This window comes from Nestor notabilis, unplaced genomic scaffold (assembly GCF_000696875.1).
Source record: "Nestor notabilis isolate BGI_N333 unplaced genomic scaffold, ASM69687v1 scaffold2780, whole genome shotgun sequence".
Classification (NCBI taxonomy): domain Eukaryota; kingdom Metazoa; phylum Chordata; class Aves; order Psittaciformes; family Psittacidae; genus Nestor; species Nestor notabilis.
In genome coordinates this window covers 39,315-67,019 of record NW_009911381.1, presented here as the reverse complement: position 1 = coordinate 67,019, position 27,705 = coordinate 39,315, and the positions used below count along the sequence as shown (strand labels likewise).

Sequence of the window (27,705 nt, the reverse complement as noted above, 5' to 3'; positions counted from 1 at the left end):
ACTATGCCCCAGACACCAATATTTTCCAGCATGCTTGGTTCCAGTTGTAGTGGGCAAGTGCAGCCAGATATGGGAGAAAGGTGTGTGGACCCTGTTTATCAGGATGGGAACCTTGTTTCTGGATCACTGGAGGCCTTGATAGAGCACCTGGTGCCCACCATGGACTATTATCCAGATGTAAGTAGCCACTGAAGGTGGTTCTCTTTCTTCCCACAGTTTTCCTGCATTAGTACTTCCTCAAGAAATTCTACCTCCGTCATATTCAAGATTAAGATGCACTTATTTTACTTCTAATATTCACTGAAGATGTTGCTCAAGGGGGATACTCTCCTTTCTGTTTTTACATGAAAACACTTGTTACAAAGATAAAGCCACGTTGAACCCAAATAGGTGCCTTAAGAACCAATTAAAAGCAGCATTAGCCACAAAATTTTCAATCCCTCTAAGCTGCTTTAGCTCTAATGCAGCCAAGATTAACTACTAACCAGCTCCTACCTAGTGAAGCAGACCTGAAATCAGCTTTAGTTTTGTTGTTGGGTTGTTTGTTTCAGATTTTGTTGTTGTTGTTTTGGTTTTTTAATTCTATGCATCTCTTAGGCCATCAGGAAAAAAAATAATAATTTTTAATTAAAATACTTTCTTTCTCAAGCCATTTTAATGGGCTGGTACTGTTATGTATGTATGTTTCTGAGCCTGAAAATGATTTTGCAGCTCATTAAACATCCTTAGTACAGTCCCCTGAAGTAAATACCACTTATAACTCTAGGGCATGCAGTAGGATTCTGAACTAAGGATATTATTAAGAGAGCACTTGATCACTTAAAATTCTCTCTTGTACCCATTAGCGAAAGACGTTATTTAAACAAGTTGCCAAAGATCAGGGAGGCTATATAGCATACATTCCATTTGAGCTCTGAAAAAGTGGTAGCTATGGCAGAAACATCCCAGCTCTTTGTAAAGACTAACAAGGGTTAGGAAACTGCAATCACTATTAATGTGTATGCTGGACTTAACACTTGCCATAGTGTTAAGCAACCATCCTATATCTTGTATGTTTCTCAGTCCGATTATTGTAGAGCTTTTTACTGTGGTTTCACATCAGTCACAGTAAAGTCCTTCCAAGCTCCCACATATGCACCACTCATCTTCATAATCACCATGCACAAAAAAAGAGACTCCACATAAGTGTTCAGTGGGTATAAGCAGCAGAATTGCCAGCTATCATCAATCAGTAGAAGATTAAAAAAAAGTAAAACGAGGAGGCTTTAATATTTCAGTTCAAAAGTAAGCCTACACCTTTCATTTAGATATGGCTAAGAAACAATTTCACTACCTTTGACAGATGCTGACTTAGTACTAAGTTCTTCGTAAGGCACAGAGGGATAACCACTGTTAGACACTAAGTGTCTGGTCTCTGCCCCCAAATAAGTATTGTAGAACAGATGCACAGAAGAAAGCAACAGGTAGAGCTAGTATGGTCTACCACTGGAATAGCTTTAGCCAGCTGTAGTTAAGTCATCCAAGGAGTCCATTCCCATGTTTTAAGTGCTCCTAGAATACAGTTACTTGCTGCTTGGATTTCTGGACTACAGCCAAGATTTTTAAGTAGCTGCTAATACATTTCCCTTATTGTCACTTGTAACGTAAGATCTATTTATAACAAAACTACTCTGAAAATTATTCCAGAACGTGAGCATTACTTAAGGGGTCTACAATTTATTTTGGAATGACACTAGTTTCCATGGTGTTATCCCACACCCCATGCAAGGGAACACTGCAAACCAAACCCTCATGGACCCCACCCCAGGAGGCTGCAGTTTAAATAGACAGCAAGCTGACAGCTGAGAGAGATACAACAGAAGCAATCAAGGGAACTCCAGGAAAAGAGAGAGAGAAAACAGCATTAAATGAAATTCATCTCCTTTATAGCAGGACACATTCTTTTAGTTAAATCAGATCACCCAATTCAGCTGAAAGGATTAATTATAAAATGAATAGATAAATAAGCTTTGAACAACATAAAGAAGGAGCTGTATTTCAGTTACCTTTAAATCCAAGTTTTCTATTTCAATTCAGTTACATGCTTATACTTAATTTCATGTTCATTTCTATTTTTAGGGAAGTTGCCACAGAGGGTTAGTGATAACCATTTAAGCTGATATCCTGTCAGAAGAGTAGCCAATACTTGTGTATTCAAGGGAAAGGTACAAGCACCTCTCAGGCTCATCTCTGGCTACACATGCAAAGAAAGGCAGCAAGGCATCACCAATTAATTCACACCAAGCCAAGCTATTGGTAACACTAGCAGAGATTACCTTAGTTTCAGAGTGACATATCTGTAAGTTGCAGTACTCATCCAAATTTTTGGATTAGTACATCTGAGCACAAAGCTTAGGAGGCATTCCCGCCACCTGTGTGGACATGCTGCTAAAGATCACAGTAACCTTCCAGACAGGAAATAAAAAGGGGGCAGGGAGAAAGCAAACACAGAGTATCTTTCTGTGCTGGTTACAGAGGCAAAACAAGAATGTATTTGCCATGTTGGCAGAACACGAGACAGGCAAAGGGAGGATGGGAAAGATAAGGGCCTACATTTGTGTCCTGCTCTTTGGAGGCTTGTTTGTGTACAGAGACTTGTTCAGCACATTGAAAAATGTATCCTCATGAGACGAAGGAGTTCAGGAGGTTAGGAATGGAATGTACCAGTCTGCAACCCTTGTGCCCAAGCAAGAAAACATTTCAAGAAAATATTTCACAAACAAGAAGTCCAGAATGAGCAGTGAGTGCACAAAGAAAATATTTTTCTTTCTTTTCCCCTCCTCCTCAAGAAGACATCAGTGCATTCTTCGGGCAGAGAGTAACAATTCCTTCTTTAGCCTTGTGCACTCGCGCTCTCTCTCTTTTTTTAAATATAATTCAGCTCATCTCTTAGCAACAACTTTAGGCAGTAAAGGAATCTGGCTTCTTATTCTCTTGTAAAGCACAAGCCCTTTTGTGTCAGCTTATGTTGTTCCAAGTGCAGAAAGGATTTCTTTTCCCCCCCTCTCTTCCCAAATACCTGTCACTTGTGTAGGATAAATGGAGCTTAACTTCCAATCTCATAGCTTATAGAAGTATTTTTAATCATTGTTTGTCAAACTAGCTAGCTTCATAGCTAAATTTCCTTCTCCAAACCATCATCATCTTCATGATTAGGGAACTGCCAATGAGAGAGTGTAGGTTTTTACACTGTTAAAATATTTAGCCTATGTGTGTATAAGTAGTAAAGGTGCAACAAATCACAGAAGCCCTTGATCTAGGTAATAATACATGTGATATTAGTATGAACTATTTCCTATCCAAAACAACTGTGTTCCTAACCCCCAAGACCTACCACTAAGCTGAAATGTATGGCTTAGTTCAGCCTGAATTTTCTTTATTGGATAGGGAATGGCTGTTAGCAAAGAGACAAGGGGATAGAGGTCAATAGTGCTGTCAGACCTATCATTTTTAATTTGATTCTTAATTGCATTTACTCCTTGTCTATGCCAGCATAAGCAATAAAAATATCACACACACACACCCCCAATTAGATACCAATATATTGTAAACCAGCATATCTAGCTTGACCACAATGGAACAATTCTGTTTTCCAAAGTACTGAACCTAGTTCCAGTTAAGTGACTTAAAAAATTGATTTAAAATACAGCAGATGGATTGCAGAAGCAATAATAATTTGTTTCTAAAACCTAATAGTCCAGTGTTGTCTGGAAAAACATTACATGGATCCAGTACAGTTATTACAGATTACAGAGAGACATCAGCAAGCCTAAAATGGAAAGGACGCACTTTTGTGGCCATATATATGATCTTCCTGCAGCTTGCCAGTTTGGCACTTCTTTGAACATCATACAAGACATTATCAAAACCAAATAAAAGCACAAGTCATCTGGGTCATACTTTGCTTGCAGTATAACAATAGGGAAATGGTGCTCTAAGTGGGCCTTTCTCAGAGTCACCCTGAGATAAACACTGTCCCACACCACACAAACTTCCACCAAGGAGACCAACACTAGAATTAGTACAAGAAGCAAAATTATGTCTTTCCTTAAAAGAATGTGTTCAGCTTATCAGAGCAAAGGTCACTGGAAGAGCAGTGTGGCTTAGGTTGCGGTTCCCTGCTACTTACACAAGCGGGCATCTTTCAAAAAGGCTTCTTAAACTCCCAAAACAAGAATGTGGGGAATGGATGGAAGCATCAAAATCCATTTTTTTTTTTATTCCCTATGTCTCAAATGCAAAATACAGCAGAAGTGAAGGCTGCTTCATGTTTCCAGAACAAAAATTTTCACACAACCCAGTGACAGCTGACACACCCAGCAGCTGAATTCTTTTCCCTGTTAGTCTGGCCTCAGTTTTAAGTTCAGGGACAATACTGATAGAAACAAACATGGAAATTGGCTACAAAAACCAACAGAGGATAACCAGGTATAGTTTAACACACAAAACCAAACAAAACCACTCCAACCCCACCCCCCCAAAAGAAAAATCTCACAGCCCAATACTATTCTTTCTCTTGGTTCATTCTGATTAGGGTGTTTATCAGTTTAGGGATCATTCTCACATTCATAAGAATTAAAGATCTAATGCATTGTCCGATAATACAACCAAGTCCCCTTCTGTGATTCAGGTTAGTTCTTCAGCCTAATTTTAGTGCCCATAAGACACCACATACACTACTGTAGATTTTTATAAAGCTTCTCCAAAGCTGATACAATGTCATCAACTGTTTTCAGATGCAGGCATAAGAGCTACACTGAATTTCTTATTAAAATTAATGAACTGCAATTTCTTGTCATTGAAATGTAAAAATAAACTCTGAAATTCTGTAGACACACATAAAATACCAAATAGAAGCCCAATTCCTTAAATCTTCACAATATTACCCTTGTGTGGGATGTTAGCAACCATGTCATCAAGAAGCGAGGCCACGCTGTCAGGTTCCTGTCACTGCCTTGGCCTCCTGCTCAAAGTCATTAAGAGCCTGATTGTTAGATGGCCCCTGTTGTCCATCTTCTGTAAGCAGGAACACTACTCAGGTGCCTGACCTAAACTGTCCATCCAGTTAAGCCTTCTCCTCAGTTCCTCTATTTGTAAACAATAGACAAGGCAAAGACCATGGATTAACTCCAGTTTTTGTTGTAGTGACTGAATGCTATTCCTAATTTAATGCATAAACTCCAGTGCTAATAAGATCTTCAAATCAGAATGAGCATTTTAAATGCCTTTGCTGTATCACACTCCACTCTGTTCTTTCATCATCTTCTACAAGCTCAGGACAGAGTTGGATGTTTAATAGATACACGATTAATCTATTATGCTGCTCACTCACTCCCAGAACACTGTGAATTTTAGTTAATTTTATTTATTTTGTTAAAAAGAAAATCTCCTTTTTACCTGTCTAATATTTGGAGGATTTTAGTGCTAAATTTATATTATAGGGCACACTGAGTACTAAAGAGGTGGAAACACTTTTCATGAATAACACATTTTATTGTGATTAGAGATAAACCCCATAACAATTTTGGAGTCCTAAAGATACCATTATTATTTAACTAGAAGTGTGTTATAGAGACTGCAAGCAGCAGAATTCAGTAGCTAATAGTAGAGATGCCATCTTTTAGACAACTGGTCATAGCTTTTAGATGTCTCAATTTACTTGCCCTGTCCAAGGTTGTATACATGCACATTGACTATTTATATGCATACTTGGCTGTGGCCTGCCAAATCACATTTCTAAAAACACAGTGCAAAGTAACAGTACACACTGCAAATGTAACAAAGGTTAATTGAAATTCATTGTCAAAGAGATGCCCTACAATTCCTAACTCTAAATTTTGTCATAAAGCCTAAAGGAAAAACTGAAGTGCTTATGAGATACTACAGTCATTACTCAGGCAATTACATTCAAATACAGAAACCTAATTTCAAACACTGTAGCAAGAGCAGGGCATGAAGGAAGGCATTGTCACTTCAACAAAACTGTCCAGAGTATGGTTCAGAATGCAGTGCATTACAGCTTTTAAAATAAAATGGAGAGGATATGTCTAATGAGAAATAATAATTATTGGCATTTATTAGCAGTGTTCATGCTCGGAAGACTCTGAAACAGGTCCCAAATAAGTAAAATTAAGCTTAAAAATAAATTACTGTCATATGGCCACAATTTAAGCTAAAGCTTGTGTCAGTGATTGTGGGAAAAAGGAAATAAAAAACCTCATACATGAAGAAATTACAGCTGCGGTTTGGAATACACATGAAGCAGTTTTCTGCAGATCAGTGAAAAACAATCACTCTTAAAGAAACAAAGCAGTACAAATTGTGGTGTTCAAAAGGCACAGCACCCTACATTGAATGTATTTCATTTGTCTTTTTGCTGAGTGATGACTAGTTATATTGTTTGGCATTTTAAAGGGAAATAATTTGGGAATCTTAAAACACCACAGCCTTGAAACCTACAGCTAGAAAAAGACCACCACATCTCTGGAGACAGGAAAAAAAATATTAAAAACTTTACATGAAAAAGTTACATTTATGGTTTGTGGAATAGTTTTTCCAATGAAGATAGATTATTTTGAATAAAGTTATTCAACTTTTTTTTCTTTCTGCTTCCACAGAGGACATACATCTTCACTTTCCTTCTGAGCTCACGAGTCTTCATTCACCCACATGAGCTCCTGGCTAAAGTGGGACAGCTCTGCATTAAGCAGAAGCAGCAGCTAGAAACGGGGACTGAGGCAGAAAAGGTAAATGAACCATTGTATCCTTCAGTTAGCTGTGCTACTGTTGTTTGTTTCTCACTCTCTCTTTCTCTTTGTAAAGCTGAATAAACTGATAAAGAATAAATTGAAATTGTAACTGGTATGCGTTACTGAATGCACTTCCGTATGGATCTTTTCTTCTGAGGTACTGTTGTTTCTTTGCTAGCCACAAATATAGGCTATGTACTACCTTACCAGTTGGATACAGTGGCTGGAAACGTAACTTTGCTACAGGTCAGTGCTGTGGACTGGGACAATGTATATCTGCCATGAAACTTGCCCTGCAAGTCATTTTGCACTCCTGAGCTTTCACCAAGTTAGGTCTTTCCTGAATCTGATTCTCCTTTCTCCAGTTCCTTTCACCATCCTGTTAAGAGTTGAATGCCCTGCTGTAGGTTATTGGTGCAGTGTTTTCAGCTGCTGTGAAAGTAAATCAGAGTTACCTCTTACAAAAATTAAGGTATGCACTACTTAAAATGGTAGCCTATGCTGACCACATATGACTATGCAGTTTTACTACAACCAATTCAACCAAACTGGGTCAGTTTATGGTACATGCTTCAATACACGTTTTCCATAATGGCGAGACTTAGATGGATTTAAGGGCTTTTGACTGAAATTGAAGTACCAGAATAGTCCAAGTTGGAATGCAAATAAGAGCAACAGAAACAAGGATAAAATCAGCAAGTGTTTAAAGACCTAAATTGTTCAAATCCCAGGTGTGCTTTGTATCCATTCTTCTATGGTGAGAAATTGCATCCTCACATTCCTAATTTTCAGCATGTTCTCCCATTTTGTTTTCTCCTTGGTGTATCACTACTCTTGAGTAGGGACTACAAAAAGTAACTCTGTGGTTTGGCAATACAGAGCTTTTGACAGCAGTACAGACCTAAGGGCTTCTTTCTCCCTTACTGTTCCTGGGGTAGTCTCTTACTATATCACAAAATTACTCCATAAAACTAACCACTTAGTGCAAAATTACTTTCATACAGGTCAGTCCCCTGATCAACTCGCCATATAGCTATATAACTCATCATGTAGGTGCTGGGAAATTCAAGGGGTTGGGTAAAGAAGTTGCAAGAACCACTGCATCCAGTTTTGTACACAAAAGTCGTAACTGTTCCCTTTGCCACTGCTGAACTAGTTCATGACTGAGCAACCTCAAACCGACACTCACAATTGTAATGGTTCCTCAGCAACAGGTAGCTAAACCACAGAGGTAGGAATTTGTAAGAGATGCTGGGACCATATGAATCATGGAATGAGTGAAGTTGTAGACATATGAAGAGGAAGACTGCTGTCAGCAGCTAGTGTCAAAATACATCAATAAAATACTTGTATTTAAAAATAATGGGATAAGATGAAACTTTTGTGAATAATGGTATACTTACAAGATTTTCAAATGAAAACAGCATCTGGGGACTAAATCACGCAGCTATTCAAAGCTATTAGTTGTAAAGTAGTAGTATTCTGGCTTTTTGGCAGATGTTTTAAAAATCATGGCTTCCACTTTGAAGAGGATGTAAAATAGAGCAGCTTATATTCCAAACACCACACTCTTATACCTTCTACTGACAATTTGGAAATAGGCCTACAGGAAAATCAGCAAACAGCAGGGTGACAGTAAAACATGAGTGCTTGGGAGGCTGCTTTAATTTACATGCTTTGCTGGTTTCTTTTCCTACTACACCCTTGATATAAACTGTAATGTTTTTCCTGCCCACTAAACACAAAATTCTTGGAAAACACTACATAAGCTTCTGACATCCCTCTCAAATGTCTATTTTGCTGTCCTCTACTGCAAGCACCTTTATGTTTTAGAGAATAGCAACTACATTCGCATACATTTGTTTTTCTATCTGGCAACAAATAAAAGCTCATTTCATATGCAGCATAGAAATTCTCAACTCCAGACACTCTGTGTATTCATAGTCATAACCCATTAAAGTATCATCATCTACCAGCACCTTCTAATTAAGTGGCTCCATAGCAGGAAATAGCTGGCAAAAGCAGTTAAAGCAGCTCTGATCATTTCTGATAGAGTTTGCTTATGCAAATCTCTTCAGATGGGAAGCTGGCTGACTTGTTGTCTGGATAGCATGTGAGCTGAAAAAGTGGCGAGGAGCCAGGTTTTGAGGTTACACATCACAATACTTATCATTTGTTTGGTTTTGACATTACTGGCTAGCCAAAGAGTTCTACAGAACACAATTCCAAGCAAAGTAGATTGAAAAGAAAAACGCTCTGGGATGTCATGGAGCCTGCTCAGAGCTCCTTTGTCCACTCATAAAAAGGAAGAGTTTCATAGCTTAAGACTTCAATTTTAATATACAAGTCAGAAGTTAAGCTTGACCATAAAGGATAAAATATAACTGTCCATAAGCGCATTAGAGATTGGAAAGACTGAAACTAGATTGTCACAGAAAAAAAACCACTTGTATGGTATTATTCAGTGGAAAAAACTGTGGTGCATTATTTCTGCAGCTTGAGGGTATTTGTTAAATCAAAAGTTGAAAAAGTAAAATAAAAAGAGAAAATAGAAATTAATTTCTATTAAGCTTGTCTTGCCTGTCTTGGAATACGTAAGTCCTATCAAAAATATTATGATTTCCCTTGGGTTTTGTCACCACTAAGTGCTCCTTTTTAGAATCAAAAATCAAAACAATACTTATAACTAGGTCATTGTCATTAAACCTCCCTTTTTTACAAGCACAGTACTGCTATTGCCCTCCTTTCTAATTAGTAGTTGTTTCCCCGTCCTGTCTGTCTTGTCTTATTCAGTACAGGGTTGATCCACAGTACTTAATTTAATAGAACTATTTTTCTTCTCAAAGAAATATTCATGGGAAAAGTATTCCCACAGACTCGAGAGAGCTCTTTGTCAGGCCTCAAGAGGAAGCTCACATCTGGAGTAGGACTACAGAAATAATAGGTTGGTGGGTTTGTTGCAACCATGACAAAAAGGAAAATGCATACTGCTACCCACAGATCTGTGTGATTTTTATCTAGGGTATCACAAATTACATGCATCGAGCCTGTCACGCTACTTTGGGTTTCATCAGAGTGCACACAAAACAGGAAACTCATGTTTTACTTTACTGATGTTTTACAGCATTGCTCTCAGAAAGCATACCTTATTCTCATTAACACTAAAAGCATCTGATAAAACATTACACCTTTTTACACCTTAAGAGTAATTACACAATGAATAACACTATTTGCAGTTTGTCTTATAACAGATGCCTAGCTTTCCATCACGATGGAAGAAGCAAATCCTAGCAGCAACTCATGAGTAGATACGTAAGATAGGAGCTTAGTGTTCATATAGAGATGCTTGCCATGGCCTAAGGATGCATTTTGGAACCTTCCTGTCCCCGTCCGTCCCTTTTAAGTTTCAAAAGTTAAAAAGAAAGGCTAGTCAGGATAATTAATACCAAAAACCTGTTCCATAGCAGCTTTTGATAAACAAATGTAGAGTATGCACATACTTGTTAACTTAATTGAAGCAAACCACACTGGTTGGCTAATTAATTCTCTATCACCACCTACAGATTATTCTTTTAGTAATGTCAGCCTCCATACATTCCTTAGCAAAGAAGTATAAATTGTATTTTCCCCAAAGCCAATGACAATGCGGGTTCAGAGGACAGACAACTATAATCTGGAACTCTGTCCTATGCTGTTTGGAATACCTTGAGCCTGGGCTCCACAGGAGTGGCATAAGCAGACATTGCTTTGCAGGAACATCTACTGCTGCCAAAGAGAAGGGTGGTGTTTTCTTTTGCCCTCACTATACAACTGTTCTGTGCTTTCCCCACTATCAGGATCAATTAATGCTATCAATAAAAACAGCTAGGAAAAGAATGCTAGCAGAGTGCAGCTTGCTGTTCTGGGAGGGGAAAAAACATAAAAAGTAAAGGGGCAAGAAAATTCCCTTTAGACTTACAAGGAGACTGGCTCATTTTCAGATTGGGGATTCAAGTGTGCATGGTTTAACTTCAGAATTCTCATTAATATTAATCATTATTAATATTGCACTGACTACATACAAGTGAGATGTAAAAAAATGCAAAAAAAGTAGCTTAGTTTGGTTGACTTTTGGTTTTGATTAAATAAACTGGGACAATACCATGATCAGATGATGTTTTGGCAGGAGCTCCTACCAATTCTTGGAACACAGTCTCTATTTGTCTTAAAAGAAAATACACCAATTTCCTGTAGTGACACTCACATGCTAAGTCACCTTCTGTAACCCCTAAGAGTGCAATGAGGAAAGCACACTGTGCGTGGGGAGAAGGAACTGCTGTGTAGTGGAACTTCGGTAGCTTACGCAAGTGGGAAGGTAAACACAAATGAAAGCTTCCTCTTTTTCCTCAGTGCATCACAAGCTGGGTAGGAAGATAAATATAACCTGAATTAAGTTTTGATTCTTCTTGTTTGTTAAAAATGTTCCTAGCACTCATACTCCCAATTTTACAAGAGTGCGTCCTTGGATTTACTGATGCTGCTGTCTATTGTTAGCATAGTGGAGTAATTGGCATCCAATTTGGGTCTAACTGATGAAAAGCCTTAAAACATTCATGAGTAATGGAAGAACTTAGAAAATACCTCTCCCTTCCCTTTCTATGGTTGACAGCTTTTAAGTAAGAGCCAATACTTTTTATTTTCAAAGTCCATCTAGATTTAGATGTCATGGAGAGAACATACACATTCTTTCCTGACATTCATTTATTTTAATATATAGCTCAACATGGAGGGTCTGATAAATTCTATAGAACAAAAATGTCTTTCTGAATGTCTCTTATGAAAGATGCTTTTTAGAGTGCTGCAGTTTGTACATGTTTGAATTCAAACACTAAGATACTGCTGCCTCACATGGCATAAATCAGCGAAAGTCCCATTGACTTCAATCAAGTCAGTCACAAACTATTCTGTCATCTTCCTGGCTTCATAAAACTAACTTTGAAAATATCTTTACAGTGTTTGGTAAGAGACATTACCAGCTATCATGAAAGGAGGCTAAATCATACTATTTGGGAAACTAGCTCACAGTTATATATATTCTTTTTATCCTCTTCACCTATTACTAATGCAGAATATTTTCAAGGGTGTCTCTGGTTTTATGTAAACCTTCATCAGCTAATTGACTCTGTAGTCAGTTAAGTCTTTGGTCAGTAATCAACTCTTTGTTTCTTTCTAGGCAAAGCTAAAATCCTTCGCTGCCAAAATCATTCAGCTCCTGAAGGAATGGACTGAAACTTTCCCCTATGATTTCCAAGATGAAAAATCCATGAAAGAATTGAAGGAGATTGCTCACAGAATCACACAATGTGATGAGGTAGGGATGGGGAAACGTTAAGTGGTAAAGCAATATTCGTCAACCTTTAAATATACAAACCCTTGCTCCTGCTTGTAGTATTTTTTTAAACAGACTATAGCAGCAGTTGCTAAGCTGTCAAAATAAGTGCAGGACATGGGCTGAGAGATGAACTTAATGATCCATTAGCAGAAACTGTATAATCTGTATAATCAAGTGTAAGAGAAAGAGACAAAATATGAGACATGGATGTAGTGCAAAAGGAGAAAGGACAGTTTAGATTAGATTTAAGGAAGAAGTTCTTTACTGTGAGGGTGGTGAGGCACTGGAACAGGTGCCCAAAGAAGTGATAAATGCTCTATCCCTGGCAGTGTTCAAGTCCAAGTTGGACAGAACCTTGGGCAGCATGGTCTAGTGAGAAGAGTAGGAATTAGATGATCTTAAGGTCCTTTCCAACCCCAACTGTTCTATAATTCTATGTATTCTTGCTCAAGGTGAAGATATTTATTATTTAATAGTTCATTCCTAGCTCCTAACAATAATCATCAACTGGTTTGTTGCTATGTTTCAGGTGACACACACAATAATTCCACAAAAGAAACTCTGCTACCTAGTCAATCACCAGTCTTAACAGCTCTGAGTTTCTAGCCTATGAAGAAAACTAGGTCTCACAAGACTTTTCTAAAATGAACAGATAAAGCAAATTCAAATAAAACAAGGGCTGATAGTTTTGTTTGTTTTGTTGCTTGTTTTGTTTCCAACACTCACAAAACAGGCACTTTTTTCCCTCATTGAGAAAGTCACTAACTACCAATAGACAGAAAGAAGAACTGCAAGGGAATTAACTGTTAAGCATTTGTATGAATGTGAAAGGCTTACTCATATAGAAGTAGAAGCTTCTCCTTGGTTTTACACCCGGCACCTCAAGATATTTGAGAACAACTAGCAGGAAATGGAAAAATAATTGGATTATGTGTTTCTGTTGATTCATGTATGGAGAAAATGAAGACCAACAGGTTTGACAGCATTGCATGAATCAGTGATAGGACACAATACCATTAGGTGCTACCAAGTTGTCAGAAGGAAGTATGTCAGTTTTATTGCATCAGCAAAGCTGTTTACTTGGATGCTACTATGAAAATGTCAGCGCCTGAGAGTAGGAGGAGAAAAGGAAATAGGATTATAATATTCCTTTTATAGACAAGGGCAGAGAGGTTTATGTATGTTGGCAGAGATACTACTGTGAAAGGGGACTTGGCAGAGATTTATTTAGCATTTGTATCTTAGTATTTAATTTGTCTGTCACTTCGAACTAGAAAGAATTTGTGGTCTTTCTTTCTCTTCCCCTTTCCTCCCATGCTGATATGTGTGAATAAATTGTCATTTGAGAAATACAGGTCTTCCTGGAGTGGCTCAGTGCTCTGGCGCCTGAGGAATCTAATGACATCCATTAGTTATAGCATCACCATGTTGACTTGTAGCCTTGTTAAGGGGATCAAACTTCATCAGTAAAGAACTATGCCACATCTGACCCTTAGGAGACATAATTTGACAGTGACAAAAAACAGCTCTCGATCTCAGTATTTGTTACCACAATAGATTACCCATAATGTGCTTCAGCAAGGGATTATGGTAATGATTTGGGGTTTTATTTTGTATTTTAAAGCTTTTCCAAGTCTCCTAAGATGATATTCTCCATACATAGGATAGAAAGCACTGGAACAGGCTGCCTGAGGAAGTTGTGAATACTCCATCCCTGGCAGCATTCAAGACCAGGTTAGACAGAGCTTTAGGTAGCACGGTCTAATGTGAGGCATCCCCTGTATCAGGGGGTTGGAATTAGATGATCTTAAGATCCTTTCCAACCTTAACCATTCTGTGATTCTAGAAGGTCAACTGAGAACTCGCAGAAAGCAATCAGATGCTTGTCCTAGTGATAGCAGACAGCATATCAAATAGCTATAGGTGCAGCCAGGGTTGTGCCCAAGTACAAATGTCTTGCTTGAATTCAAACAAGTTATTGTACACTCATTGACTTATTTTCCAAAGTTGTAAGAAAATTTAGGGCAAGACTAGTAATGAAAGAAAACTGCTAAAAGTATAAGGGTATTTGTGTAAGTATTAAGATGCTAATAAATTTACAGTAGCTTAAGTAAGCCACAGTTTTTCATGTCACTGCAGTTTCTTTATTTGCCTTCACATACTATCTGTGATACTCTCACCTGCCTTCAAGTTTTATTCTTTGTGGTCCATATCTAGGAAATCTGCTTCCTCCCAGAGGTGTGGGTAACTCAGACACAGCAGCTGAAGTAAAATGAATTACAATAGAAAGCTCAGGATACTAGAGAGCACAATTAGTGCTTTATTTTAGCACCCTCCACCCCCTGCTCCTTTGGCATTTCTAAACACTTGTAGCAGAATATCACAAATGGCTCTACCCAGCTGCTCTTCAGCAGTAATCCAGTTGCCTCAAGATGAGCTACACTGCTTTCAGCTTTTCATTTGATTTCACTTGGGAGTCAGATTATTGCCTTGTAAAGCAACACTCTGACACTATTATTGCTTAATTATACCATGCAATATACAAGTATTGGGTAGTCATCGTCTCTCACATCTGCTACATAATTTCAGTCATCACTGCACATTAGTGGCTTATTTGAACGATCACAGATTCACTGCAGTTCTTTCTAGTGTATCCAGTTGACTGGCAGAAACCAACAGAGCAGGTTGTAAACTAACAGTTATACTTGTGGCTAACTAAAAGAAATAATTTGCATGAAAGCTAGAGAACAATTGAGTAGGAAAGAAGGACTGTCTTTGGTAGAATTATGTTTTTCTAATTTCTAAGGAGCAGGAAGAACAGGGTTGGAGAACCTGGGTCATTTAAAGCAGTAACAGGAGAGATGGAGAAGCAGAAAAACTGATCAAGTTAGCTCTTTGGAGTTGATTTCATAGAGGAATGCTATAGGACACAATCAATGGCAGAAAGCATTCAGCTTGCCTTAGTTGTCAAAACACTGAGCAGATAGATTACAGTTCTGTGGCTTTACCAGTAGGTATCCTTATTGATCCTATGTTTAAAATCTGCACCTGATGAACAGAAAGGCATTTTAGTTGTCCAAGAACATGATGTGCATTGTGCTTTTACCTAAATCTTCAGATGCTGTAGATGTCCAAAGCCAAGCCAGTGTATTTTAGAGATATATTCCGGGACATGTTAATTCCCTAGGTTCTGCCTGGGCTAGACTTGGTAATCAGTGGGTCTGGTCAGAATGAGAAGGTGCTTTTTGGCACATTATATGCAGAGAATCCAAGAAGCCTTGTGCATGCAACTCAAACAACCTTTCACTTTATCCACTTTTAAGCTGTTTACACAGATGCCTTTGAAATGGGGGTACTAGCCAAAAAACTGTCACAAGGAGCAGACCAGCCAAGTAAGTGAAACAGAGTTGGGAAGGCAGGCAGGCTTAACAATGTCATTATGAATTTGTGTGAGCAGTAAGGACAAGTTAATTTGACACAGGATGATCAGCTCAGATAAGATGAAAGAAAACAGATAGCAGGATTTATTTTTCCCCTATCAGAAATTCTCTGGCAGTCTATGTCTGTAAGAGCTAAAGTTTTTTAGCAGTCATTGTTTCTGCCTTTTGCTTAGGAAAATGGAACAGTGAAAAAGATCATTAGCCAGATGACACAGAATCTCCTGATGGCCCTCTCTGCACGGAGCCAGTACCAGGAAATCAAAGAGAAATTCCGGCAACCTGCTACTGACAAAGGCACCATCCTCAAAACCAAGCCACAGTCAACTCAAAAGGACATCCTGAGTGTGTGCTGTGACCCTCTGATCTTGGCACAGCAGCTGACCTATGTCGAACTGGTAAGGCACTAATTTGTGTGAATTACTTAATTTTCCATTTAGTAAATATTAATATATTCGTTGTGTAAATTTTGCTATGGCTTCACTGAAAGCCTCCAATGTTTTAATCAAAAAGTACCAAATAAGACCAATTAGCTACACCAATAACACCTTATACATCTGAACTGTAGGAAGTTTCCAAAATGTTCTCCTAACTTTGGCTTTATTGATGCGTTTTTCACTAAACTCCCTGTTTGTCTGTGCAGTCACAATCTCTCATCTCTCCAAATACAGGAGAGGGTGAGCAACATTTACCCAGAGGATCTGATGCAGATTGTCAGCCACATGGACTCCCTGGATAATCACAAGGTATACAAGAAGGGGTATGGAGGGAAAAAGAAACAAAAAATAACCGGGTAAAGAACCTCCATAATTTGAGTACGCCTTGTGCAAGAAAGGCTGACATTTTCTAACCTGCCTTAAAAAATATCCAGCAAGATTTTATCAGGATGTGAAAAGGAAGCTTATCCTTTGTTATGTTGACTTGATCATGCTACAGGATAGGATTAACACTTGGCCTGTTCTCTTATAGTGCCGAGGTGATGTGACCAAAACCTATAATTTGGAGGCCTATGACAATTGGTTCAATTGTCTCAGCATGCTGGTGGCTACAGAGATTTGTCGGGTAGGTATTCATAGAAAAAAGATAGCAAGGGGATATTGGCCTTAAAGACAAGAGGCAGGCAGTGGTCTTAAAGAGATTTAAACATTAGCAGTGCAATTAAAGATAATGGCATTACTCAAGCATTAAATTATTTTCATACTTATATGATTGAGAGTTCATGGTCATGTTTGGCTTTGCATGTATTCTCTAGTTTTGTCTATCTTCTATAGTAGCATTAGTCATGCGGTGAAATTAAATTTGTGTGGAGTTTGAATTAGGAGCTCTTTTAGATTTATTTTGCTTAAATACATCCATAAATTCTTAGAAAGATACTAGTCTTTATATGCAGATTTACTAATAAACAGCTGTCCCTGGAAGGACAGCAGTGGAAGGATTTAGCTATCATTAACATGCATTTTTGTTGTAGAAAAATCAGGAATAAGCTTTCTTTGGAAGTCTGGAAAGAACTTCCAGTGGGCAACTGGAAAGGTTAAAAAAAATGTGAGAACAGTCTTACTAGAGGTTAAAGTAACTTCTATCATGTAATAAGCAAAGAAATGGAAGGTTCACTGCCACATAAACTTTTTCTTTTCCCCCTGCATGTGTATTCTTTGTCTTTATAGATTCCTATTAATATACACCAATCTTAGCAAATGGGACATTTTCTCTCTATTCCTATTAGTCAGGAATTCTCCTGTTCCACTATTCCTTTTCTGTGGAAATCCAGATTCCTAAGGGAATTTCATGAAGTCTGACATATCTATCCTAATCTCTTAGGATTTCCTGCTTTCAGACACTTAGTGCGAAAACACACCAAGACTTCTTCCAGAGCTGGCTTGTACGGCTAATAGATTTGGTAAACCAGTCAAACAAAACAGCTAAGCCAAGCCATTGACTACTGAACCATCTTCTTTTGATATGACATGGGAACTGAAGTATTTATGCAAGAGGTTGTGTTTTTTAGAAAGAAAAAGGGAATTCCCTGGTGAAGTAGTGTGCAGCCACCACTTTGGAGCCATTTTTGTACAAGTCAAAACAACCTTCCAGATCTAAACACAGGAAAGATCTCAATACATGAATGTAAGATAGGCAATAATACTAGCTTAAAATAAAATAAAAAAATAAAAAAGATTAAGAAAAGGAGAGAGAAAGATTGATGGCTTTTGGAAACAAAGTTTGGAGACAATGCTATATATTATTTTTGCTTCACCATTGATATTAAAAGAAAAAATCTGCAAAGTGGATGCTCAGCATAACTTGCTAGATTCTTTGTGCGTTCGCATGAATGGGAATTTGTATATTTGATCATCCTCACTACCTGCTCTCAAGAGGTAATTTAAGAGTATACACAGTAAAATGAGAAAATCGGGACATCACAAATGCTCTCTCTCACATTCAGGTTATATGCCCTGGTCTCAAGTCTGTCCACTGCTTTTCCCCCTTCCTCAGAGTTCCCCAAAACACTGAACTTCATATATAAACAAAAACTTACACTCTCCCACAGCTAGGCAAGTAACTGACAGTGGCCCCAAATACTTCTGTTCTTTTATTAAAAGTTAATCTTAACAAAATACCCTCAGGCCTGTTATCATCGTAAGATTTAGCTGGATCAAGTCTTGAAATGTTTGTTCAATCAACCTGTTACAATGCCTTTTACTGAACATCCCGTCCAAAATTCAGGCCATCCCTTCCCTCTAATAGATCTTTGGGGTTTTTTTCAGGTTGTAAAGAAAAAGCAGCGTACAAGAATGGTGGAATTTTTCATCGATGTGGCAAGAGAATGCTTCAATATTGGAAACTTCAACTCGATGATGGCTATTATCTGTGAGTATCCTTAACACAGATCATAGAAGGCACTCCATTTTACAACCTGACTGGCAAGATGATGTGCATACTCGCCCTAAATCAGCTGACTACCACAGCAGGCACACTTCTACAGGGGCAGTATGTACCAGTGACAGATTACTGTGTGGGTGGGCGAGTGTTAGCTACAACTTCTGTTTCTAAAGCTGAACCGCCTTCCAAAATACATGGTGCCGATACACAAACAGTTACGTTAGCCCTCTGGTTTTTTTAACTCAGTTGTTTCTTTCTGTCTCTTCTCTCCATTCAGCTGGCATGAACTTGAGTCCTGTGGCACGGCTAAAGAAAACTTGGTCCAAGGTCAAAACAGCCAAATTTGATGTTTTAGAGGTATGTATAAAGTTTAGACTTTACCTAGAAATCCACCAAATAGTAATTCCACAGCCGAGATGTGGGTGAAACTAAGTCAGAGATCACTGAGGCAACGGTCACCAGCATATAAACATCAGGGAGAGCATTTTCTGAATTTCAAAATCCCTACTTGCCTGCAAAGAGTACAAGCTTTCTTTAGGTTATTTCTTCCTAGCATATTTTTTCCAATTAGGCAGTTTTCATGCCAGCAAATGCTATTTTGCTACCCTTACACCTAATAAGAGTACTCCATCTAGTGGAGATCTGAATGAAAACAACACTTAATCGAAACCATCACCACAAAGATTGATGACAGCAAGTTAGAATTTTCGGAGGGTTTCCCCCAGTAGTCATTTCTCATTTCCTTTCAGTTTTCCGTTAACCATTGAAGCAAAGCATAGGTGTAAAGCCAGTACAGAATCCTCCTTCCAAGCAAGACAGAAGTTAGAAAAAACCAGAATCCAGAATTAATAAGTATATGCTACTCTTATCTTGAAAATCTAAAAATTCATAAAAAATGAACCCTCTGAAGGAAGGAAACATGTATTACTTGACTGCCTTTTTCCCCCCTTGTAAAAACAGCATCACATGGATCCATCCAGCAACTTCTGTAATTACCGCACAGCCCTGCAAGGAGCAGCACAGCGATCTCAGACTGCCAACAGCAATCGAGAGAAAATAGTTATCCCGGTTTTCAACCTCTTTATTAAAGATATCTACTTTCTGCACAAAATACATACAAACCGCTTGCCCAATGGGCAGATAAACTTCAAGGTAGGACTTTGCTATTACAGAAACTGGAATGCTAGTTAAACATTGTAAATTACAAACATTCGCCAGTTTTGAACTTCTAGCTCACTATATTACCAATTCCTTCAGCATCACTACGATCAATGGTTTCACCAAATTTCTGTGAAAGCTAGTGCTTGCAGTTGCCATATTTATATTACATATCCAGCAGATCCACGATTGCACATACAGAAGAGAATCCAAAAAACTGCTGGAATGTAATTTCCGTCACTTGAAATGTTAGTTTCAAAAGGTACTAAAATAGCGATAAGAAACAGCACGAATAAGAACAAGACTGAGGCTGTGAAACTGAAACAAAAGAATTAAATTTTGAAAGAAAAATGTATGTTAATAATATTCTTTTAATTATCTCACGCAGAAGTTCTGGGAAATTTCAAGACAGATCCATGACTTCCTGACATGGAAGCAGGTTGAGTGCCCTTTTGAAAAAGACAAGAAGATCCAGAGCTATCTACTCACAGCACCCATTTATAGTGAAGAAGGTAAAACCCCTTACTCAGCACTATAGTGAGCGAGCATATTCAGTATAGTGAGCACTAGACTATATATGCAGATGAAAAAAACATGCAAAAAAACTACTTGATAAGTATGTATTAGCTTCTGTATCAGCTTCTGGGGAGAATAAATTTCATTATGAAGTCTGCCAAGTTACACCTACTATACTGTAACTTGTAATTTTTCTTCTCCAGTTAACAAACCCATGTACCTGACTGTTCTTATTTCATTTACTAGCTCTGTTCATTGCATCCTTTGAAAGTGAAGGTCCAGAAAACCACATGGAGAAAGACAGCTGGAAAACACTCAGGTATGAAACTTCATCAGAACATGATGTTTTTCGGTTTGGGCTGGGGGGTGTGTGTGTGTGGATTTTTTTGTGCGTGTGTGTAGCTTCCTCCCTCCTATTTGCATGCATAGCTTAAGACCATTTCGGCCCAAATATATTTATTTTTTCTTTAAAATTCAAATCTGGAAAATTCCATATGGCTTGGGCATATGGGCAGCTTCAATGCATTTAAGTCAGGTTTTCCAGCCAGACTAGTTCAGGGTGCAAGATCACTGCTGGGACTACAGAAGAGAGTATGCTTTGTTTAGGCTATCAAATACCATGAAAGAACCTACATTTCTAGCAGTTTTCAGACATGCTTTTCTCAGGGAAATAAATATACAGAGATAATAATAAATTGCTATCATTTATCATACCTATGCACTTATTAAAAAAGTCCTATTAAAAAAGTGAAGTTTTATATGAATACTGTTAATTTTCAGCCTACTCTTAAGGGAGGTGGTCTCAATGATTCCTCCTCCCTCTGAGAGGGGGAAGCACCTGTTCCATGTACATTATGAGATCAGCTAATTTAGATGAAAATTCTGAGGCTAACGCAGAGAGATTTAGACCTTTGTAAATCATGTTAAATATTTAGATTTGAAATACCTGTACCAGATAAAGAATGAAGGAAGCCTGTATGTCCTGAGCTGCAGTTGACCTACATTAGTACACTAATGTCCTAGACAAGACACTGCTTCCCAGTGATCCCAGTGTTTCTTAGGAAGTCCACATAAGCTTTACATTTATGACACCCATGCAATGTAACTTGCATTAAATCCGGTGCTGTTCAGCATGGTTTGAAATGACAGAACATCATGTTATTTGCCTCAGCACATCTTAAGGGCCTGAATAATGTTACAGAAGTTAAATTTACATCTAAAGTCAGCAACTTTGTTGGAATTCATAGATAATTCCTGTTTACAACAGTCGGAAATTTATCCTTTGAAGAAAGGCTTCCAGCTAGTGATGCAAGATAGATCTATTGCCAGCCATCACCAAAACTGTAACATTTTTTTGTCATTACAGAAAGATAATTTTATTTTTTATTACTTCTAGGACAACTCTGCTTAATAGAGCCTGAGATTTTTGGATCTGATCTGCAGACTTTGAAGCACATTGAACGAACGTGTTTTTACAACCTGAAAGACTTGGACTGAGCTGAGAAAGACCTCACTGGCTGAGGTCTGTTTTGTATATACAGTAACTTTTATGAAAAAAAAAAAAAAAAACCATGGTAAATATTTCACTTGTCAACCTTAAGGCACTTGAGTGAAGGGTTTTGGTTTTTTTATTTTGAATATAAGGGCAGGGCCCTGTTCTCAGAGATGAAGTGTATGATGGGAGTTGGTATCCCTCGGAGGTCTTATTCTATCAGCATCCAAATTTTTATTTTTTATTACTTTGACCAAAATAAATAAAAATTAAAACACACTGCTCAACTAAAGCCAATGTTCCAGTTAAATACTCCATTGGAGCAGTATCCTACAGAGCACTCAACATGTCTCTCTAGCTTTGAAGTGGAGGGTCTCCTTCAAATCAACGATACTGTTCGCACGTGTTAGTGTTTGTAGAGTCAAGGCCTGAGACATCTGCAGTAAGCATGTTCTGCTCCTACATCAGAAAATAGTGCCTTACAAGGTACTGATATCGTTTAGTGTACCTTCTATTACGCTGGACTGGAAGTAAAGAAAATAAAAATATGGATGTCTTGAAACCAGCTAAAATGTACTCTTTAAATAAAGTGGAGAATATGGCACATGAAGTAGAGTATACCTGCCTGTAACATTGATGGTGCAGCAAACATATTTTTGTTACATGATTTAAAGAGATAAGATGGGGTAACTGTTGGGGAACGTGCGTTTGCGTGTGAGTTTGTGTGCGTGCACATGTGAAGATGCACGCATGTCTAATACTTCTGGGAACTATCCTTTAAATTCTGGCTGTCAGAGTAGTTTGTGTTTTCCTTTTTAAAGAAATCAGGGATTTTTTGTTTATTATTTTGTTTGAGAGAAGGATGTCTAACCTAGATAATCTCTGCAAAACAGGCTCGATATGTTTTTTTTGAAAACAGTTTTTGGAAAATAGAAGTCATGCATGAGCTTGGGAGAGGGAAGTAAACTCAGATATCCAATTCGAAGTTAAGGCTAAAATTTCCAAAGAAACTTGAGAAGAGATAATCACCACTGAACTGGTCATTTAATTCCCTTGGTTCCTTTAAAAATGCTAGTCTGCTCTTACGGACAATTAAAGCAAAGAACAAATTATGATATAAGCTTTTTCTAGTATTTTATGGGCCATGATTAACTGTCTGAGCCAGAACACATTGAAATCTAAAGGAAAACACCCTAAGAAATTGGTCAAAAAAAACATGTTAAATATTTCACATGTCTACCTTAAGGCACTTGAGTGAAGGGTTTTGGGTTTTTTATTTTGAATATAAGGGCAGGGCCCTGTTCTCAGAGATGAAGTGAACCTCTGAACCCAGGTTAGTACCAAATTGGAGGTGATCTGTAACGCTGCTGGTGCTTACCATATCTAATTTCTTCTCTTAGTCTCAAGCTTACACCTAATTTGGCTATTCAGATGAGCACCTGAGGAGCTTATGTTAAGAGTCAAGGTATTTGTTTTCAAGAAAAAAAAAAAAAAAATAAATACACAGTTCAGAACTTAGTTTCTCACCTGATCTCTGAATCAAGAAAAAAAAAGAAAAAAAGCTCAGATTAAAACTTATTTTGTTGAATTGACAAATTATTACCCATTAATATCTTCTGCCCTTTCCAGTAAGCGTTCTATTAAGGCTTGAGGGCTGGATATTTGTAAAGGTAATTACTTGAGCCAGGCAACTAGATGTTTTTATTTTAAACAAGGCCCTCTAGAGTTTACAGTGGTTACAGCCTTCCTCATAGAGACTCACAGAGGACCTCTGCACAAGCTTCTTTAAAAGTGTCAACTGCATGTAGATGGTTTTCTCTTATTCTGCCTTCTGTTGAAAAAGGGGCAAGATTTGCAGGACCAAGGGTCTGGTTTATTCCGGTCCAGTAGACTCTTCTTGCTGAGTGCCTACAACCAAGAGCAGTGCCACTGTTTCATGCAGCATCTGCGATTACTTAGAAATTATTTGTTGTATCAGACCTGTAGTATGGTGAAAAATTAAAGAGCCTTCCCTCTCTCCCTGTTCCACTTTGACAAATACTTAAAACAGTAAGTTAGGGTAAGGGAGGGAGATAAATCAACATTTTGCTATTCCCATAGCATTGACAAAAGAGAAACAAAAGCAAGTTCTGCCATGAAGAAGGAAGAAGCAGAATACTAACTGTAAACAAGAACAGCCCAGAAAAGGGGAAGGGATAATTCTTATGATCTGCTGCTATTTTTCCTGTGCTGAAGTACTGGCCTTCAGCCCTGGATTAGAGTAAGAATATTTATACTGTATTATTACAGTGTTTTGCACTTTCAGAGATGTTCTAGCTAGTAACATTGTCGGACACTAGAAGAGGGACTGTATATCAGCTTTGTTTATGTAATTGAAATTTAAAAAGGATGCTTAAAATTTAAGAAAAAAATATATATATTTGAAATGCAATTTTAGAACACTTTCTGTAAATGTATGAGAAAGCTTTCACATGAATGTGCACTTCACCAGTCAATCAGTCCTAGTATATACTTGAAATCAATGCAGTATCCACATTGGTTCCTTTTTATTTTTCCTCCCCCAGTTTGATACATTCCTTAAATACTGTGTTTTGCTATTCTGAACTGAAATGCTAAATATAAAGCTGTACCATAAAGCAGGATATTCTGTGTTTGACTGGATGTGCTTGCATTAATAAAAAAACAAACTTGCTTCAACCAGGCTTAATATTTTCCATGGTTATTTTTCACTTGCAAACTGATCAAGCCACAACCAGCAGCTGAAAAAGGTGAACCAACTGTGTAAAGCAATGTAGTTACAATGAACCAACTGGTTACTTTATGACTTACACATTATGAAATAAACATCTTCCAACAAAGACAAGAGCAATGCTAAGCCCACAGTATGCTGCCACTTCTAATGTGGTCTCTGTAATAGTATTTCATGGATTTGATACAGTGTCTCTGCTACAGGATATTTTCATTTTCTCTATGAAAGCGATTAACGATTTCACTGTGTAAAAACATTTTGTGTGTCCCAAGAGTTGAATTTAATTTTTTCCCTCCCACATAGTTATATTTTTAACAGGAAAGCACAGAAACGTTTGCTGGGTGCAGCACAGTGCAGGGTTTCCTGTAGCAAGATTCTGTTGACATTTCAACGCTCTGGGATCTTTAGTTGCAACCACTACCCTTTTTCATGCTGCACTTTACAGAAGCAAAGCCACTTCTCCAAGGCCACACAGGGACTAGAAAAGCACAGAGCTGTGAGAAGAATCCAACTTTCCTCACACACTGCCACAGTGCTACCCACAGTACCTCCTTTCTCAGGGATCTTGCAATTGCAGGAGCCCTGGAGGTCCCATAAGTGTTTTCAGTAAGTTGAAAACTCTTCAGGGAAATTGTTTTGGTAGCCAGACATCCACAACAGACTCCCAGAGCTGAACAGTACTACTTTCAGTCATCATGGCTCATTAGAAAAGATGATGTTTTCCAGCACTAAGAGGACCAAGCAGGCAAAAGTCTTCCTGATGGCCAGTTTACACTCATAATTAATATGCATATTACCTCCTTGAAAAGTCGCTTCCAATTATGTCCCATCCAGTCATTAGGATAAATTAGCTATTTATGCAGGCATAAGAATAAACAAAATTGCTTTCCAGGCACTTTACTGCCATTAGAGCATGGCACAGTTGACAAGCAGTAACTCAATGCCCATAAGATATAGCTTTAGTTATGTTAGCAGCTACTTGATTTATCAAGTTAATAGTTCCCAAGAAACAGCTTTCTTTTAGCTAATAAGTCAAGTAGCAAAATTCAGCTGACAACTGATATTAGTATATCTTTTGGGGATAAATCAGTAATCCTTCAAGGACATGCAGGCAGATCTTCCATCTTCAGTCTGCAGCTGAAGTATATAATTTTATCAGAGCAACCCCAGCTTCCCAACTAACCAGAAAAGCCTGAAAACAGTAAGTACATGGAAGCACAATTTTGTCTCTCAGTTCTCTGGAGCCATTAAATAGGGCTGTGTGGACAAGGAAATACTAAGAAAAAAAGGAAACAGAGGTTCCCTGACACTGCAGACGCTTGTCTTTTGTCACTGCTCCCCAAGGTGGCCTTTGGAAGAGAGAAACAACATTTGGGGGGTTACTTCTGTAGTAATTTAGAGATACAATCCAAAATGTAACCTTTTCTGTAACATTCATGACAGTAAAGAACGCAAAGGTTCCTATTATTTCCAACATTGTAAGCCGTTTCTAACATCAGCATTTTTGTGGCCTCTCAATACCACATTTACCTTTTGCACAGAAAACAGATGCAGTTTATTACCACAAAATAACTTTGGGATATTAGTTTATTTTCATTATGAAATATTAAAAAGCAATCAAGTTCTGTGTCATGCAGAGAATGCTGATACAGTCTCAGACAGATACTCTGCTTTTTCCTCATGAATGTGGTGAGGAATAAGTTCTATCCACCAGGAATCACAACATTAATTTCAAAATACTAAGCCAATAAATATACTGTTTCTGATCTACCCAGATGGGTACCTTATGGTATTAAGACTACTTAGGCTTCTAAGAACTAACAATAAAACACACTTGTATATACCAAGTTCTGCAAGGAACAGTGTTTGGCAAAATCATTTTAAGCTACTTGAAACTGTTTGTAGCACCTACCAGAAGAAAAACAAACAAAAACACACTCACACACACCCCACCCCCCAAACTAACCAAACACAGAAACAATCCAAAACACAAACAAACCAACCCAAACCCAGGACTGTTGCCACACAGAGGATTCCCCTTATCAACCCCACATCAACGCAAGGGGTGGAGACCGTTTCACAGGATTGAAAGAAAGCCGAAAGCAAACACACGCCGAAACACCAGTTTCAAACATCCACACCTGATTTGGGTCAGGAAAAGAAGAAACTTTAGATTTTAGTGGATACCTGCTTCCAATATAGCTTCTTCATATTAAGCAGGTATCATACAATTAATATAATTCTGTTTGGAGGCAGAAGCCCAATAAGATCCAGCAGAATCTCCTCACACAGAAAAGTGTAAGGAGAAAGCCTACACACAGAAAAGTACTCAACATTTTTTTAATTGCTGAAGCACACTAAGACTTATTCTGATTCCTGAGGGTATTAAACATTTAAACAACATTCAGTTGTCTACATTCAATTTAAAGAAGATGTTACTAACACCACCCCATCTCCACAAATATCTATTAAAATAGAGAAGTGCAATATCTCATCAACTGCACTAACAGAGTGCTGGGGGACTCAAAGCAAAGCTGAAAATCATGCGTTTGACTGAAGTCTTTAGCACTTACGGCACTAGCAGAATTTAATGAACCACTGAACTATTCATGTCTGTGGACATTATAGCTCATTACTGAAGAGCTTATCTCAATTTGAAAAAAAAAAAAAATAATCAAAAATCAAACCAAAAGCCAAGAATACCCACTCCTAAAACCCATAAAATCTGAGCAAGTACTGAATAAATCCACAGATTAAAGCAAATCTTTTTTTTCCCCCCTATATGCCTCTTACCTCACTTCTCAGAAATATCCAGTATCCAAAGATCCTAAGATGAATTTTGCAAGAACCCAGCAGCCAATAAGTCACTTTGACAAGATTTTAAACGCAAAGAAACACAAAAACCCCTTCAACAATTGTTCTACATGGACTGCATTTGCCAGCCAGGACACCGTCACATCCAAATAACTGCACGGCCCAGGCAAGTGTGCAACTTGCATGCTAAGAGTAGCCTAAGCTTTGATCTGTCTCTAAGCTCCTCTCTACAGTGTACCTAAGCACCAAGCAGTCTCAAAAGTTATTCTTTTTTCTTCAAAATATCCCTTTAATGTGGTCATTTTCCCCATAGTTTCTAACAAAGTCAGAGAGAAGCCACTCCAGCTCGCACTAGCAGAAGGCTGGGAACACTCAGGTGCTACCAAGAGCATGTGCGCCCCCCATGGACACCGAAATGCCAAAGCAATTGCAAAAAAAATTAAGTTAGTTGCTGGAATAAACACATGATCACCTTTAAAAGAGTTTGGTAAGCCACTGGCATT

At 38.1% G+C, this 27,705-nt stretch overlaps 1 protein-coding gene across 2 annotated transcripts; it reads left to right on the top strand.

Moving 5' to 3' along the window:
* Positions 1-21,787, top strand: RASGEF1A (RasGEF domain family, member 1A). Of its 2 annotated transcripts, none has more exons than XM_010014354.1 (12): positions 1-177; positions 6,657-6,785; positions 12,001-12,138; positions 15,773-15,994; positions 16,268-16,342; positions 16,566-16,658; positions 18,359-18,461; positions 18,751-18,830; positions 19,434-19,625; positions 20,020-20,143; positions 20,394-20,466; positions 21,544-21,787. In XM_010014354.1, exons 1-12 carry the CDS (start codon positions 4-6, stop codon positions 21,566-21,568), a joined length of 1,428 nt encoding a protein of 475 aa, XP_010012656.1. In that variant the 5' UTR covers positions 1-3; the 3' UTR covers positions 21,569-21,787. The 2 variants fall into 2 exon arrangements, with proteins under 2 accessions (XP_010012656.1, XP_010012664.1); XM_010014362.1 differs by having other exon boundaries at positions 3-177; positions 12,007-12,138.
* Positions 21,788-27,705: the final 5,918 nt, after the last annotated feature.